The sequence below is a fragment of the Artemia sp. Qi Xiang Cuo genome, chromosome 8 (genome assembly GCF_049724085.1).
Source record: "Artemia sp. Qi Xiang Cuo chromosome 8, ASM4972408v1, whole genome shotgun sequence".
Classification (NCBI taxonomy): Eukaryota; Metazoa; Arthropoda; class Branchiopoda; order Anostraca; family Artemiidae; genus Artemia; species Artemia sp. Qi Xiang Cuo.
In genome coordinates, this window is record NC_142801.1 from 32,711,483 (window position 1) to 32,729,490 (window position 18,008).

At 37.4% G+C, this 18,008-nt stretch overlaps 1 protein-coding gene across 1 annotated transcript in view; it reads left to right on the forward strand.

The window, feature by feature from the left end:
- The window catches only part of melt (ventricular zone expressed PH domain-containing protein melted), a 100,707-nt gene that overhangs the window by 15,446 nt on the left and 67,253 nt on the right, over nucleotides 1-18,008 (forward strand). Inside the window, exons 2-3 of the mRNA XM_089093367.1 lie at nucleotides 5,230-5,390; nucleotides 15,938-16,085. Coding sequence (XP_088949493.1) covers nucleotides 5,230-5,390; nucleotides 15,938-16,085 — 309 coding nt within the window. The remainder of the gene's footprint in view (nucleotides 1-5,229; nucleotides 5,391-15,937; nucleotides 16,086-18,008) is intronic.

Genomic DNA, 18,008 nt, shown 5'->3' on the forward strand with positions numbered 1-18,008 from the left:
GACTTGGTTATTTATGGTAATTGCTGTTCGTTTTGGGTTTCATTTATTTATCAATGCTGATTTGTGGTAGTTTCATGCTTGGTAGATTATTTGATTTTATTTTTGATTATTTTTTTTTTAATGGAGTTCTTTACTTTTCTTTGAAAAACTTATTTTGTGGAAAAAGGTTTTTTTAATTAATTTCTGTTCCTTTTATATTGACATAGTCTTTTCAGGGAAAAAGAAAATAATACTTTAATTTTTTTGTTTTTTAAGACTTTATAGTTTGCCTGCTATTTGTATGCTGGAGAAAAATTTTCAGCAATTTTTAACAACATACACCCTTTTAAAAATCTGGACACAAATAGTACTGTTTAATTTAGTTTCATACCTCCTCTAGCTGACCTGAAATGGAAAACTTGATACCATTTGCAAAAAAATCTGTTTACTTTCTTTGGTAGCTTGGATACACTTATGCTATTTTGATTTGGTTAAATTTTAAGTGCAGAAGTAGCCCCAAAAGTTTGGACATAATACCCTCAGTCATTCTTGGGATACTGCTGAGATCCCTTTTTGGGAATTAGCATTAACACAGTGCATCTTGATTTAATCTTAAGGCAACATTTATTTTTTGAACATAATGGGCAAATGGGAGGGTGGGAGCGGGAGGTGGATTAGTTACCCTCCAATCACTTTTGACTATTAAAAAGGGTATCAGCCCTTTCTATTTTCAATCAAATGAGGCCTTTTCGAAGTTTCCATGACAACTACTTTGATACAAAGTGCCCTGGCCTAAATAACAACAACAACAAAAAATAACACATTATACCCACATTGATCTTTATAAAAATGTCAAGTCTTTCAATCACTTTTGACTATTAAAAAGGGCACTAGGCCTTTCGACTTCCGATCAAATGAACCCTTTTTGAAACAACAACGCTTTCTATAAACACCTTATATGCCCCCAGGGCATAAATCACAACCCTTACCCTAAGGTCTCGTAGGATGGTTGTCATCCTCTAAGACCGAATTTCCAGAACTTTCAACTATGTTAAACAAAATGGCTATCTCAAAATTTTGATTGGATGTGTTTGGGGAAATGATGGGCGTGAGAGGGGCAGTAATCACTCTCCAATCACTTTCAACTATTAAAAATGGCCCTAGCCCTGTCAATTTCTAATCAAATGAGCCCTTGAAGTTTCTATGACAAAACTTTCAATAAAAATCTTATATGCCCCCAGGGCATAACTTACAACCCTTGCCCTGAGTGCTGGGGGGGGGTGTCATTCTCAAAGACCTAATTTCCAGAACGTTTTACTACGTTGAACAAAATGGCTATCTGAAAATTTTGATTGGATGTGCTAAGAGGAATGGTGGGTGTGAGAGGGGGGGGGGGGGTTAGTTACCCTCCAATCACTATACTATTAAAAAGGGCACTAGCCCTCTCAATTTCCAATTGAATGAGCCCCTTTTGAAGTTTTACAACAACTCTATCTATAAAAACATTATATGCCCTCAGGGCAGAACTTATAACCTTCGCCCTTGGGAATCTGGAGGGTTTGTCATCCTTAAATACATAATTTCCAGAACTTTCAACTACATAGAACAAAATGGCTATCTCTAAACTTTGATTGAATGTTTTTGGGAAAATGGTGGGCGTAAGAAGGGGGTTAATTACTCTCCACTCACTTTCAACTATTAAAAATGGCAATTTCAATTTCCAATCAAATGAGCCCTTTTTGAAATTTCTATAACAACTTTCTATATAAACTTTATATGCCCCCAGGGCATAACTTACATCCCTTGCACTGAGGATTCTGAGGTGGTTATCATCCTAAAGACCTAATTTCAAGAACTTTCAGATACATTGAACAAAAAGGATATCTCTAAATTTTGATTGGATGTGTCTGGGAAAATGATGGCCATGAGATGGGCATTAGTAGCTCTCCAATCACTTTCAACTATTAAAAAAGGGACTAGCCCTTTCAATTTCCAATTGAATGAGCCCTTTTGAAGTTTCTATGCTTTCAATGAAAACTTTATATGCCCCCAGGGCATAGCTTGCAACCCTTACCCTGAAGACTGTGGGGGGAGTGTCCTGCTCAAAGGTATAATCTCCTGAACTTTGAACTGCGTGGAACAAAATGGCTTTCTCAAAATCTTTACTGGATGGGTTTGGGGAAATGGTGGGCATGGAAGGGGTGTTAGTTGATTTCCAATCACTTTTGACTATTAAAAAGGACACTAGCCATTTCAATTTCCAATCAAATGAGCCCTTTTTGAAGTTTCTATGACAACGCATTCTATAAAAACCTTCTATGCCCCCAGGGCATAACTTACAACCCTTGCCCTGAGGGCTGTAGGGGGGTTGTCATCCTCAAAGATCTAATTTCCAGAACTTAAAACTACATTGTATAAAATGGCTATCTCAAAGTTTTGATTAGATGTGTTTGGGGAAAGGGTGGGCATGAGAGGCGGGTTAGTTGCCCTCTAATCACTTTCGACTTGAATTTCCTTTGAATTTCCAATCAAATGAGCCTTTCTTGAAGTTTCTATGACAACGCCTTCTATAAAGAACCTTGTATGCCCCCAGGGGATAACTTACAACCCTTGCCCTAAGGGGAAAACCCTTGCCTGTGGGGGACTCTCCTCCTCAAAAACAATTTTTGTCTGGAAATCAACTATGCTGAACTAAATGGCTATCTCAGGATTTTGATTGGATGTGTTTCGGGAAATTGTGGGTGTGGAAGGGTTGTTAGTTGCCTTCCAATCACTTTTGACTAGTAAAAAGGGCACAAGCCACTCCAATTTCCAATTGAATGAACCTTAATCAAAGTTTCTATGACAACTTCTTTGATATGAAGTTCCCTGCTCTAAAAGGAAAAAATTAATAAATAATACATGTGCCAACATTGTTCTTATATGCCCCCAGGGCATAGCTTAAAACCAAACAATAGTAAAAAAAGAGAAACACGAGGATTATACAAGCCAGTGAAAAATATGGACTAAAATGCAAATATTTCGGTCAAGACCTCCACTTGACCGTCCGCAGTGCAAGATAATAACATTAAAATTACTAATAAAAATCCAAGGATAGTATAAAAAATTTCAAACCTTAAAAAAAAACACAAATAAATTTGAAGACCCTCTCTATGTAACAGTGAAAGGGAAACTGTTACCCTTTCACCTTTCACCATACTTTTTTTTAGTAAATATTTACACTCTTATTTGGAAATATATTAATATACCTATAGACATGTACAGTATATTAACCAGTTTTTCTTCTTCTCCCATGGATAATTCAAACAGACAGTGACCTAAAGCCTGATTAGCACCAATGTATTTTCATCATAAAGTGGGGAGGGGGGGGGGGAACCTTTTTGATTATAAGAGCCATGTGCCTGAAGTCTGATAAATATGAGAATGGGTTTTACAGGGAAAGTGGGCTAGCTTGGGAGGAATGCTATTAATGCAAATCCTTGATAAACTCCAATAAGAAATGACCCTCTGAAAGATGAATCTCTTACCAACATGATGGCTCTTGAATGTCCCCACATGGCTTGGTTTGTATCAGAGATTCATTTGGATACCATGGAGATAAAAGCTTATTTATTCATGTTCAGGTTTTTTTTTCAGGTTCAGGTTCTTTTCTTTACAAACTAAATGACAATATGGGTATGCCTGGCTGAGAGTGTAGTTTGTATTACTGGACAACCAATAACAAATAAAAACATCAAAAAACATAATATATAACTGTATTTGAACACAATCACACTCTTTTTTAAATAAATAAAAATAAAGTATGACTTACCAAGCATCACCCCAAGCTAGCAGCCAAATAGAGAACTAATTAAAACAGATCACCAAAAATAGTGAAGTGAAGCCATGAGGAAATCCTACCAAGAGAATGAGTCAGCAGGATGACCATAACTAGTTTAAAAAAACGAAAATAAAATGATCAAATGGTTAGTGAAAGAGTTTTTAATTGCCCCTACAGTGTACAAACAGAAGGACCTAAATTAAGACCCAACCCATGCACATTCCAAAGTTTGGTTATGCAGTGCCTGAGTGAGAACCTTGATATCTCAATGCATGCACAGGGTTCAACATACTTGGAAGATCCCCTCATTCCATAATCATGCTCACATTGGTTAAATAGTTCCATAGCATAAAATTTTTTTGGTAGAATTTTAGCAAAATACTTAACACAAAACATCATTCCATGAAAAGATAATAATAATTCCACAGGTAATATATTAAGGAAAGAATATATACTTTAAATTGGCGATTTTGATGGTAGGGATATTGGGGGAGGGGATGAAAGTTTTTAGGATAAGCAGTGCTTTATTTTGCTGTCTTTGAAGTGGTTTTATATGAGTTTTAAATGTACTCAGGAAAATCAGGGGACAATAACTCAGATAAGAATGGACTAGGGCAAAATATACTGAACTCATAAACAGATTAGATACAAATGTCTACCCAAGGGTCCGATTCTTGTTTTTTGTCTTTCTGTTTATTGTCTATTTGTAACAAGACAAGCCTGTGGCTTTTTCTGTTGTTTTTTTTTGTGAAAAAAAAAATTATGATAGCATCAGTGTCTGGCTTCTTTAAGAGGCCAGTCCACTACAAAGTGCAATCCCCTCTGCAGGAATAAAAAATGTGTTTTCTAGTATGATCTTCTCACTTTGAAATTTGAGTCATAATCATTTTCACTTTGCAAGTTTTCTTTTTTGTGAGCTATTTTATTATTATCTGAATTCAACTTATAATCTTTATACCCCCTTCTTCAACCATGATGGGAGGAAGGAGGGGGGGGGGTTCATACATATAAAGTTAGTGCTTCTTGGTAAAAAAAAAAAGACATTCATTACTAAGTAAGATAGTGAGTATATTAAACAACAGATTAAAACATGTAAGTGCTGTCTTGAAAACAGGGTCAAAACACAAGGACCATTTACAAGTTATAAAGGACCATTTTAAAAACCTTAAAAGCACATATAAAAGACGGATAAAATCATACCAGGTTTTATTTATTGCTGTACAGTGGTTTTGTATTGCCAGGCCACAGCATAAGCTACTTAACACGAAATATTTAAAATGATCTATGATTGGTCAGTTAATATGACCCACCAATCTGGAACACGTTTACACTTACATATCCTTTTTAAAGCCAGTTTGCTTAGCCAATGTGAGGCCACTTATAACATTTGCATAATTAATATTTGTTTTAAAATATCAAATGTTTTTCAGGCTGGAGATTTATTCAAGTTGTCAGATGGAGAAATACTTCAAGACATATATGAAATAATCCCTGCACTAAAAGATATTATTTCAGATGACACCTTTGTTTATAATAAAAGTGATCATACACTTGTGGACATAACAATAACAAGATTAACATCTGCTATAAGGTAACTGATTGATGATTATAATTGGCTTTCACAGTCTTGTGGGTGATGGTCACTGTTCTTTCCTTTTCAGGGTAGATAGGACATGGTTTGTAAAAGTTTCTTATACAGTAAATTACTATGGAGTCACCTATAATATAAATGTATTGTAAATGATGTGTCAGATTTGTGTTTAACATAAAATGTAATGTATTGGGTCATACAAAGACCAAAAATTTGTTGAAAATCAATGAAAACTAGGTTAAGAAACAAAAAGATTAGGTGCATATAGATGTCAGTCAAGAATAAACGTTAAAAAAAAATTAATACAGGGTATAAGCATATTATTGAAAAATTCATTAATAGAGGGAATGGTAATTTTTTCCTTTTGACAAATTGTTAAAAAGAATTGAAATTGATCTATCTTGGTTCTTGAATGGCAAACCCTTGCATGATTGTGGCGAAAAAAACATCTCAGTTGCATTTCATCAAAAACTTTTGATTTTGACTTACGTCTCGTCTGTCCTTGAAGGTCGTCTTGAGGCCTCTTTCTTTGTAATGGCGTGGATGTGCCTTTTGTATGCTTCACGGTCATCTGTTAGGAAAAGAAGGTTCAAGAGGTGGTGAGGTACAAACTTTTCCTTCCACCTTTTTGGGGGATGACCACGAGGACAAGAACCGTGAATTTGGACTTTGAAGGTGATTTTCGGGAGACAGGACTGACTCAACCGTTGTACGTGACCGAGCCATTGAAGTTGCTGGAGCTCGATCTTGATGTTGGAGGAGCTGGATGGAGCTGGATGCTCCAAGGCACTTGAGAAGTTCGACATTTGAGATTCTATCAAGGTAAGTGATCCCAGCAATGCGGCGGAGGCACTTAGTTTCAAATGCTGCGAGTCAACGATTGTCATCCACCTTCAGCATCCATGTTTCGCGTGATTAAATTGCGATGGGGATGATCAGGGTATCAAAAAGTCGTGTCTTAAGCCACAGAGACAAATCCTTACTTTGCCATAAGGGTATAAGGGCTTTGAAACTGGAACTTGCGAGGGCGAGGCGTCTTTTAACGTCTTTTGAGGCACTGTTATTGCTGGTGATTAAACTACCATGGTAAGGGAACTCGTCGACCCATTGGATACTCTCTCCATTAAGTTTCAGGTCCAGCTTAGCTGTATCCTGCAGCTTTTGTGAGCAGCACATAATCTTTGTTTTTGATACATTTATGATCATTCCAAAAGAACTAGTGGCTTCGAGGACGTCGTTAGCAACGGCTTGTAGATCCTTGGGTGTTTCAGCCCTTTCATCGATATCATTGGCGTAGGTTAGCTTATCTGTCTGTGCACCCCCTATATGTGCACTGCAAGTTGCTTCCACCAGGGATAAGAATGCTGTGAGGAAGAGGTTGAACAGCTATGGAGACAAGAGGCATCCTTGAAGGACACCTGTGGACGTCTGGAAACTGTCAGTGAGACTTTTACTAGTCTTGACGTGACTCCCAAATTTGGAGTACATATCTTTGATAAAGTCGACTAGGTTTTGTGGGGTTCCATAATGGAGGAGGATATACCATAGGCCATATCTCCAAATAAGGTCAAATGATTGCCTAAAGTCAATGAAGAGCTGATACAGGTTGTAACCAAATTCCAGATATTTCTCTAAAATCTGGAAAACAGTAAAAATTTGGTCAACAGTCGATCTCCCAGGGCGAAAACTGGCTTGGTATTCTTGGATGACTAAGGACGACATGGCTCTGATCCGTTGGAGTATAATTTGGGTAAAGATATTGGCAGTTTGACTTATTAGGTTAATTGGACAGTAATTATTACATATCGGAACTGACCCCTTCTTATGTAGCGGAACAATTGTGGCTCCGCACCAAGAAGTTGGGAAATGACCCTCTTGCCAGGCAGCAGATACAATCTCGTGGAAAAGATCTATAAGTGGTTCACACCGGACTATCAGCAGTTCTGCCTGTATTCTGTTCAGGCCAGGGGCCTTGTTAGTCTTCAGCGCTTGGATGGTGTCTTCGACCTCAGAATGGAGAAGAGATGGGCTGGGGTCTGAGACAGTAACAGGAAACAGGTCCAGGACAGCAGGATTTGGAAGGATATTAGGATTAAGCTTTTCTTTAAAATGCTCCATCCATCTCGATCGGATACCTTCTGTGCTTTGTATCTGGGAGCTGTTTTTATCTAGCAGTGCACAAGAACTGAGACTTTTCTTGCTTGTTAGCTGACGAACTCTCTTTTACATAAAGTGGGAGTCGCCTTTCTTAAAATCAGACTCTCACTGCTCGCATTTGTCTTTAATGTAGGTGCAATGGGCTCTACGTGTGGCTTTTTCTGCAGCATGCTTCAACTGCTTATATCTGTCCCTGCTCTCTCTGTCTGACCTGTTATTGTGTTTTCGTTTCTCAGCACATAATAAAGCGGGTTTGGCGGGTCCGGCGGTTTTGAGGGTCTTTGAGAAGATGTGTGTTGAAACGAGCGGGTCTCTTGTTCAGCTTTGCAGAAGATTTCAGGCGTATCTTTAGTGCAGACATGACCAGGGAATGGTTGCTGTCGAAATCGCCACCTGTGAGGGTGACAATATCTAGGATAGACGATTTCCACCACCTAGAGACGAGCACGTAATCAATAAGATTACGGGTTTTTCCATCCGGCGAGATCCATGTCGCCTTACGACGTTCTCTGTGTTTGAAGAGAGTATCGGTAATGGCTACATTGCTGTCTCTGCAAAATTCAATGAGGCGTTCTCCCCTCTTGTTAAGTCGTCCAAGGCCAAATTTACCCATAACATCTTCATTTCCAGTAGAGGCATTACCAACAATATCATCGAAGTCACCATTGACAACAACGAGGTCTTTTTTTTGGAACTGTGTCAACTAGGCATTTAAAACATAGGTTTTCTAATGGGAAAGGTATGACAGTTGACTTTTGCTGAAAATTATTTTAATGTCCTTTTTTGTATTCGATCAATCTGGTTCCTAACATCCTCTGGTAGTCAAAGGTCGAAACAGAAGAAGCATATTGTCTAAGAGGGGAAAATCAAGCACAGTCATACTTGAAGGGTATGACTTATGGAGAGTAAAAGCTTGAAAGTAGTTTGAAGAGTAACAGAAAAGAGTTGGCTGCTGGAGACTTTAATTACTATGGTTAGCTCAGTTAAGATTTTAGCAAAAAGTAAAATCAAGGATTTCAATATTTGAGAGAGTAATTGACTGAGATAATTTCAGGTCAGGAGAAGGAAGGGGGGATTATTATTATGGAAATCAGCTGTCAAAATGTTGGATTTACTGTTCTGAATATAATTGTTAAGAGAGGCACCATAGTTAGAAATATAATCTGAAAGGTTTCATGGGTTGCCAAGGATGCTTACCATACTAATTTCACAAGTTACAGGGTGATAAATGTGGTCCAAAAATTTAGTTTGTGTAACCTTCTGGTCTTGCTATTTTTATCAGTGTACTTGTGCACTGAAAATTTTAAAAACTGTACCAAACATCCTACATTCAGAACCAATGGTCTCATGGAATTCTGATTTGATCTGATAAATGAAAATACCTTTTCTTACTTTTCTCTGCAAGTTCTTTATAGTTTTTAATGGGATTTCAGGGTTTTGGATAGAATGAAAGCTTGGCTTTTCATATATACACTTATTTCATGACTATTAGTTTAGCCATTTCTCTCTGATCAAGACCAAAGAATAGACAGGGATATTAACATGTAAGGTTAAAAAACAAACATTTTCTTATTTTTTTTTCAATTACTTTATGGTTTGTTAGAGGAAAAAAAAAAAATCAGAATTCCGTGGGATCAATGATGATGAATGTGGGACGTTTCGTACAGTTTCTAAAATCTTCACAGTGTGCAAGGGCATAGGTAAAAAATAGTGAGACCAGGTGATTTCATTTTACAATTACTATGAGATATGTGTACCACATTTGCCACCCTGAATCAACTTATCATCAATAGACTTCCAAATTATGCTGGAAGCTTTTGTTCATCACTAGAAACAAAAGAGAAAATCTCGCACCCGCCACATAAACATTTAGATAGGGTCTTAGTAAAAATGCATTTGTTTTACCAACTATATAGGACTTGAATGAACAATCTTGACTAGAAATAAATCAACATAAAATCCATTACAAAGAATCTGTTTACTGTACTACTTCAGTATGATAAACATGAACCACAACTTTTTGACGTTCAAAGAAAACGAAATTTGACCAAGTATTTGGTGTTTTGAGATTTTCATACATTGCTTCCAAATTGCAATTAAGATAATTACTTTAATTTATGTTCAAACAGATCTTGGAGTGCTTAAAAATTTTCCTATACCCACCCTGTGTTGATGATTTCAAAAAAATTTGACTTGTTAGATTATATCTCATTTGAGAGAATGACTCAGAAGCTTCCTAGTTGAATTTCTATGGCTAGGGTAACCCTCCAGTGTCTAATATCTTCTTGATTGCATGAACTGACAGTGTCATGACAACTTTTTTGAAAGGTATTCCACAATTAAACATATCCAACTACAAAAAAAACTTTTGTTGGCTCTCATACTGGGCTGTGGCTTGAGGGCAGGCTTAGTATACCCCTCAGTGTATTCTTTACTATCCAGCCAAGAAGTGCAAGATGTATTATACAGCCTATTTATCAGCTTATATGCACTAATAGAATCTCCTTTCTTACGCCTATGCACTAAAGTTGATACTTTCACTGCTGATAAATTTAGGCCTAGTTTATGTTCAAGTTTTCAACTTCTACAACTGAGTCGGGACTGCTGGATATGTTGTTTTTTGTTATCCCAAGGCAACAATTGGCAGAGATGGCAATGGCAAGCAATGTGAGAGCTAAGTATATTCCTACCTGGATTTATTTTTTCCAAATACAAAAACTTGTATTTTGATGTGCATTGTGATGCAAAAACAATTCATTTGGTTTAGAAGTACTGTGGATTTCGAAAATTCAAATCCTCATTTCATTATCATCATGCTTGGAAAATATTGGCCATGTTCAAAGATTTATCTATGAATAATATCTTAATCAGGAATAACAATGGATCATCTACCTTTGGATATTCCTGAAGCCAAATTTGTCTATTTTGTCAATGAAGAGCAGTTACAGGGGCCTGTCATCTAAGCATTAACGCTTATTTAATAAATAAAGACTTTTCTAATATTAACTTTTGTTTTCTAGCCTGCTATTAACAGTGAATAAGGTCCATTGCAGAGACTGTGCTACCCACTTAAATGATATCCCCCCCCCCCCCGGAAGGGCTTCACACTTACTTTAAGTTTGTTCTGAGATATTTGGAATGACTGAAATGAAAAAATAAATGTATTGTATTGTATTTGTTTTGCATAGCAATCTTAGGAGCTCTAGAAAATAAATTGAAATCCGTACATGCTATGGCAATATTGTGTATCAATACAAAATTCCCATGTTTCAAAGGTGAAATACAAATTTTTATGGCTACCAAAACTTTTAGCAAAGAATATCTTTATAAATTAAGCAAAGAAAAAACTTTCCAAAAAAGAAGTTTTCTAAGGAAAAGCAAAGGTCATATTAAACTTAAGATCAGAAGAAATAGAAATCTATAATAAAATCAAACTCAAAAAGCCAGAAATTACTTTTAAAGAGTAAATGAAACTCAAAATGAACAGAAACTAAATAAGCAATCATAGCAAAAAAAACATACAACAGGTACTAATATAAATAAATAAATTTTAAAACGAGTAAAGCTTAAGTTGAATATGTAAATCAAGCTTAAAAACGAACAAAAATATTTTGCTATTAAAGAATAAATGAAACACAAAACGAACAGAAATTAAATAAACATTTAAAGCAGACAAGCATAGAATAGATACTAGTATAAATAAGTAAATAAATCTTAAAACGAGTGAAACTTAAATTGAATATGCAAATCAATTTTGAGCAAACAAAAATATCTACAAACAAGAGTTTGGGTTTCGCATCCTTTTCTCACTGTAAAAGTCTAAAACCTACTGCATCATTGGCGCTTTACGGAAAGCTATTTGTGTTTTGAACAGTCTTGGAAAGTACAAATAAAATCAAACTGAATTTTTGATATATAATGCTGTAATGCTGTTAATTGTTGAAAGATAGTCAGTTCAAGATTCTATTTCAGTGTAATTTTATTTTCAATTTTAATGCTGCAATAACTGAAAAAGAAAACATTTATAACGTAATTCGTTTTCAGTGAAGCATCAATGACGCAGTAGGCCTTAGAAATTTACAGTTTGGGAAGGCGGACAGTATCCAAACTCTTGTTTATAGTGAAGCCATATATGTCTTTGATCAGTCTTGGAAATAATTAATAAAATTAAAATAAATATTTCAGATATAGGCTAATGATATTAATTGCTGAAAGCTCATCAGTTCAAAGTTCACTTTTACTGTAATTTTTATGTTTATTTTCAATGTTGTAATAAATACAAAAGAAAATTTTTGTAATATAATTCGTTTTCAGTAAAGTGCCAATGATGGCACTCTTAAAATATTAAAATCTCACAATCCCAAAATTTTGATTGAATATGTTTGGGGAAAAGAGGATGCGTTTATGGGGTGGAGGGTAGATGCCCTCTGTTCACTTTGACTCCTAAAAAGGTAACTGGAACTTTCAATTTCCAATCAAATGAGCCACCTCTGAAGTTTATATGACCATCCCTTACATAAAAACCTCAAATGCCCCCAGTGCATAACTTACAACACTTGCCCGCTGGCTCTGGGGGTTGTCTCAAAACTGGAGTTTTAATTTTTTATCTTGAAACTATTTTGAACAAAATGGCCATCTCAAAATTTTGATCGGATGCGTTTGGGGAAAAGGGTCTCTGGGGGGGGGACTTGTAACTTAAAACACTTGCCCCCGGGTACTGGGGGGACGGGGGGCTGTCTTTTATCCGTGGAGTTTTTGTTATATGATTTTTGGTCAATTTTGGACAAAATGGCTATATAAATAATTCGATTGGACGCATTTGGAGAAAAGAGGGTTGGTGGGGAGGGGGGGGCGCTAATATCCACCAGATCACTTTTGACTCTTAGAAAGGGAACTAGAACTTTGAATTTCTAATCATTTGAGTCCTGTCCGGAGTTTATACGACTGCCTCTTCCATAAAACTTTATATACCCCCGGAGCACAAGTTACAACCCTTAGTTACTCTGCGCTCTGGGGGGGAGGGGTAAGTTGACCCCGTAGAATTTGTTATTTCATCGTTGGACTCAAATCCATCGGATGCATTTAAGGAAAAGAGGGTGTATGGGGGGGGGGGTAGATGCCCTCTGATTACTTTTGACTCTTAAAAGATTTACTCAATTTCAAATCAAATGAGCTACCTCTGAACTTTATATGATCACCCCTTGCATAAAAACCTTATATACCCTCGGGGCATAACTTAAAACACTTGCCACTGGGCTCTGGGGCGTTGTCTCGACCCTAGGGTTTTGTTATCTGATCTTTGAACTATTTTCAATAACATGCCTATCTAAAAAATTTTATTGGATCCGCTTAGGGAAAAAAGGGTGGGGGCTAGTTGACCTCCCATCTTTTTTTACTCTTAAAAAAAATGAACTAGAACTTTCAATTTCCAATAAAATAAACCTCCTCTGAAGTTTATATGAGCAGCCCTTCCATAAAAACCATATGTGCCCCCAGGGCATAACTTACAACGCCTGTCCCTGGGCCCTGGAGGGCTGTGTCCACCCTGAAGTTTTTACTATCTAATCCTTGAAATAAGATTAAGATTTTTATCGGATGCATTTGGGGAAAAAGGGCGTTGGGGCTATTTACCCCCCGATCACTTTTGACTCATAAAAAGGGCACTATAAATTCTAATTTCCAATCGAACGAGGCCCTTCGAAGTTTATACGACCATCCCTCCATATGAAGCGCCTCTGGGAAAAAAATTGGAGCCTTATGATCTTGAGTTTGGTTAGGGGAGGTTAGTTGCCATCACATCACTTGACTCTTAAATAGGGAACTAGAACTTTCAATTTTAAATCAATTGAGTCCCCTCCGAAGTTTATGCGACCACCTTTTCCGTAAAACCTTACATGCCCCCGGGGCATAAGTTACAACCTTCTCCCCAGGTTTTGGGGGAGGGGGGGGGGTATGTTGACCCGAAGTTTTTTTTCATCTGATCTTTGGACTATTTCAAACAAAATGGCTATTTCAAAATTTTGATCAATTGTATTTGGGGAAAAGAGGGTGGGGGAGGGGAAAACCCTTTAGATAACTCTTAAAAAAGTAAATAGAAATTTCAATTTCCAATCAAATGATTCACATCTGATGTTTATACGACCATCCCCTACAAAAAAACTAATCTGTCCGGGGACATAACCTACAATACTTCGCAGGGCTCTGGGGGGTTGTGTGGATTCCTGAGTTTTGTTGTTTGATCTTTAAACTATTTTGAACAAAACGGTTGTCTCAAAATTTTTTATCAGATGCATTTGTAGAAATAGGGGCCTTGGGGGGGGGGCTAGTTGCCCTACGATCACTTTTGACTCTTAAAAAGGGCACTATAAATTCTGATTTACAATCGAATGAACCCCGTCTGAAATTTATGCTATCCTCCCTTCCATAAAAACCTGGGACATAATTTACAACACTTGCCTCCCAGGTTCTGGTGGGCTGTGTTATCTATGGAGTCTTTATTATACAACTTTTGTTCTATTTTGAACAAAATGGCTGCATAAAAAATTCGATCGGACTCATTTGGGAAAAAGAGGTTTGGCGGTGGGAGGGGATGGCTAGTTGCCATTGGTTTATTTTTGAATCTTCAAAAGGGAATTAGAACTTTCAATTTCTGATCATTTGAGTTCTCTCCGAGGTTAATACGACCACTCCTTCCATAAAAACTTTATATGCTCCCAGGGCATAACTTACGCCCCTTCCCCCAAGCTCGGAGGGGGGGGGGTTGACCCCTAATTTTTTTTATCTGACCGTTGGACTATTTCAAACAAGCTGGCAATCTCAAAATTTTGATCAGATGCATTTGGGGAAAAGAGGGTGTGCAGAGGGGGGAAAGTAGATGCTCTCCGATCCTTTTTGACTCGTAAAAAGCTAACTAGAACTTTCAATTTCCAATCAAATGAGCCACCTCTGAAGTTTATATGACCTGTCCTTATATAAAAACCTTATATGCCCCTGGGGCATAACTTAAAGCACTTGCCCCCGGGCTCTGGGGGTTTGTGTTGACCCCGGAGTTTTTATTATCTGATGTTTGAACTATTTTTAACAAAATGGTATCTAAAAATTTTTGACCCTTAAAAAGTGAACTAGAACTTTCAATCTCCAATCAAATGAGCCCTCTATGAAGTTTATACAAGCATCCCTTCTATAAGAACCATATATACCCACAGGGCATAATTTAAAACACCTGCCCCCAGGCCCTTGGGGGTTGTGGCTTTCAATTTCCAATCAAATGAGCCACCTGTGAAGTTTCTATGACCTCTCTTTACATAAAAACTTATATGCCCCTGGGGCATAACTTAAAGTACTTGACCACGGGCTCTGGGGGCTTATGTCGCTCCCGGAGTTTTTTTTATCTGATGTTTGAACTATTTTTAACAAAATTGCTACCTGAAAATTTGTATCTATTGGGCTTGGGGAAGAAAGGGTGTGGGGGGGGGGCTAGTTGCCCTCCGATCTGTTTTGACTTAAAAAGTGAACTAGAACCTTCGATTTCCTATCAAATGAGCCCTGTCTGAAGTTTATACAAGCATCCCTGCTATAAGAACCATATATGCCCACAGGGTATAATTTACAACGCCTTCCCCCAGGTCCTGGGGAGTTGTGTCGACCCCGGAATTTTTATTATCTGATGTTTGAACTATTTTTAACGAATCTCAAAATTTTTATCGGATGGGTTTGGGGAAAAAGGGCATGGGGGGTAGTCGCCCTCCAGTCTTTTTTTACTCTGAAAAAGTGAACTTTAAATTTCCAGTTAAATGAGCCCTCTCCGAAGTTTATACGAGTATCCTTCTATAAGAACCATGCATGTGCCCGGGGCATAACTTACAACGCCTGTCCCCGGACCCTGGGGGGTTGTGTCAACCCTGGAGTTTTTGTTAAATGATCTTTGACCTATTTTTAACAAAATGGGTATCTCAAATTTTTTATCGGATGTATTTGGGAATAAAAGGGTGTGGGGGGGGGGGGGAGGTAGTTGCCCTTTGATCTCTTTTGACTCTTGAAAAGAGCGTTAGAACTCCCGATTTCCAATCGATGAGCTCCCTTTGAAGTTTATATGACGAAACCTTCCATATGAAATGCCTCTGGAAAACATTGAAGCCGTATAGCCTTGACTATAGGCAATGCTATAGCGTTGCCTCTGACTGTTACAGAATTTTGCACTTTATGTTCATTTTTGGTTTCCCTTAGGGTAGTGGAAGCTGCCCCTTTTCTGTATAGAATGTAATTTTCTCTATACTTTGCTAGAAAAGTATCTGCATTTGTTTTCAAATACATATGTTATGATGCCGCATCAATGTTGTGTTTATCTTCCCTTCAAAGTTGCCCTTTTTCATTTATTTTTTTTCTTTTAGGCAATCTGGTTCAAAAGAATGTAATATCAGGTTAATTCTTGACCTTTTAGATACATGTTTGAGTCACACATTGACACCAAATGAAAAGAAACAAGACCCTCCACATTCTAAAATAAGTGCAGAACTGCTGTCATGTTTATTCAAAGAGGTAATTGTTATTTTTTATTTGTTTTACTGCTGTTACTTGAAGTTTATAAAATGTAGATAAAGCGTATCCTTATGTAATGGAAGTTATTGTTAGTCAGCTACTTGGACGAATGTTCCTGATTAGATTATCTTTGGCTTTTTTTTTCATACATTTTTTCCATCTTTTGTTTCCGGTTAATTACGAACTCCTCCGTTACGGAAACCTAGTCGATGGTATCAAAGACATGTATTCTAAATTTCGGAGTCGCGTCATAATTAATGAAGGTCTCACTGACAGCTTCCAAACGTCCGCAGGAGTCCTTCAAGGATGTATATTGTCCTCCGAACTGTTTAACCTCTTCCTTACAGCAGTTTTATTCCTGGTGGAACCAACTTTTGGCGCACATTTAGGGGTGTCTTGACAGACAAGCTAGCTTACGCTGACAATATCAACAAAATGGCTGAAGCGCGTGAGGACCTACGGGTCTTTCCTAACGAAGTCATTGAAGCGACTAGCTCTTTTGGAATGATCGTAAATGCATCCAAAACCAAAGCTATGTGCTGCTCACGAAAGCCACAGGTTACAATTAATCGAAGCCTCAAAGTTAACGGAGAGAGTATCCAGGGAGTCGATGAGTTCCCCTACCTTGGCAGTCTAATCACCAAGGACAACAACCACTCAAAAAATATGAAAAGATGGCTGGCCCTCACGAGTTCTAGTTTTCAAAGTGCTAGTTTTCTTCGTGCCCATATGGCAGAGCAAGGATTTGTCTCTACGACTTAAGACAAGACTTTTTGTCACTTTGATTATCCCATCACAATACACTCGTGTAAAACATAGACGTTGAAAGTAGATGACCAGCGCCGACTCGCAGTTTTGAAACTAAATGTCTCCGCTGCATTGCTGGTATTACCCGCCTTGATAGAAACTCAAGCGTTGGACTCATTGAGCGCCTTAAAATCTAATCAACAATCCTCACCAAGGTCCAACTCCAGCAATTTTGGTTGCTCGGCCACGTCAAGCAGATTAGTCAGTTCCTTCTCCCGAAAATTATCTTTGAAGTCCAAATTCACGGTTCTTGTCCTCATGGTCGTCCCCCAAAGAGGTGGAAGGAAAACTTTGCACTTCATCGTCTTTCCGACCTTCTTCGCCTAGCAGAAGACCGTGAATTATACAGAAGGCATTTCCACATCATTATGAAGAAAGAGGCCCCAAGACGACCTTCAAGGATGGACAGGACTTAGGTCAAGTAAGTCAAGTCAATTATGAACTAGCTTATCCTTGGCCATTTTTTGCACCCCTGCATTGATATAATAATCATTTAGTTATTGATATCGAACATTCTTTAAGGGCCATGAGCATCATTTATTCTTACTGCTGAAAACAAAATATATTTTGAATATTATTTGTCTTATTGGAAAATAATATTAAGAAATTAAGTACTGTTTAAAAATCATTTTCCAAAAAGTCTTTTTTTTCTTTATCTGTCTATTTGAAACATTTGATTTGATTCGCCAAGTCCAAAGATTACTTCAGCAAACTAAACAGATTGCTTCATGATTATCGATTGACGTCTTAGAATTTTTAGTCATATGTTAATAAAATATCCGTTTTAGTCATTTTTGTATGAAACAGAATCAAGAGGAAATTAGAGACAAAAAGTCGTCCTTTTAAAATGAATATCTTAGAATAGGCACGTTTAGGTCACAATCAGTTGTTTGGCAAATGTAGTTTTCATTCGTCCACTAGATTTAGCATTTTTTCTTGTATTTTAAGAACGATAAGCATTATTGTATTAAGAACAATAAACGTACGAACAATAAGCATTAGCTGTAAAATAACGTCTTTCCTCGACATATGAGGAGGCGCTGGCTTGCAGGCACAAGGGATTGCAAAATGTCTGCATGATTAAGACTTAAACAATGTCCAACATGCATACATTCT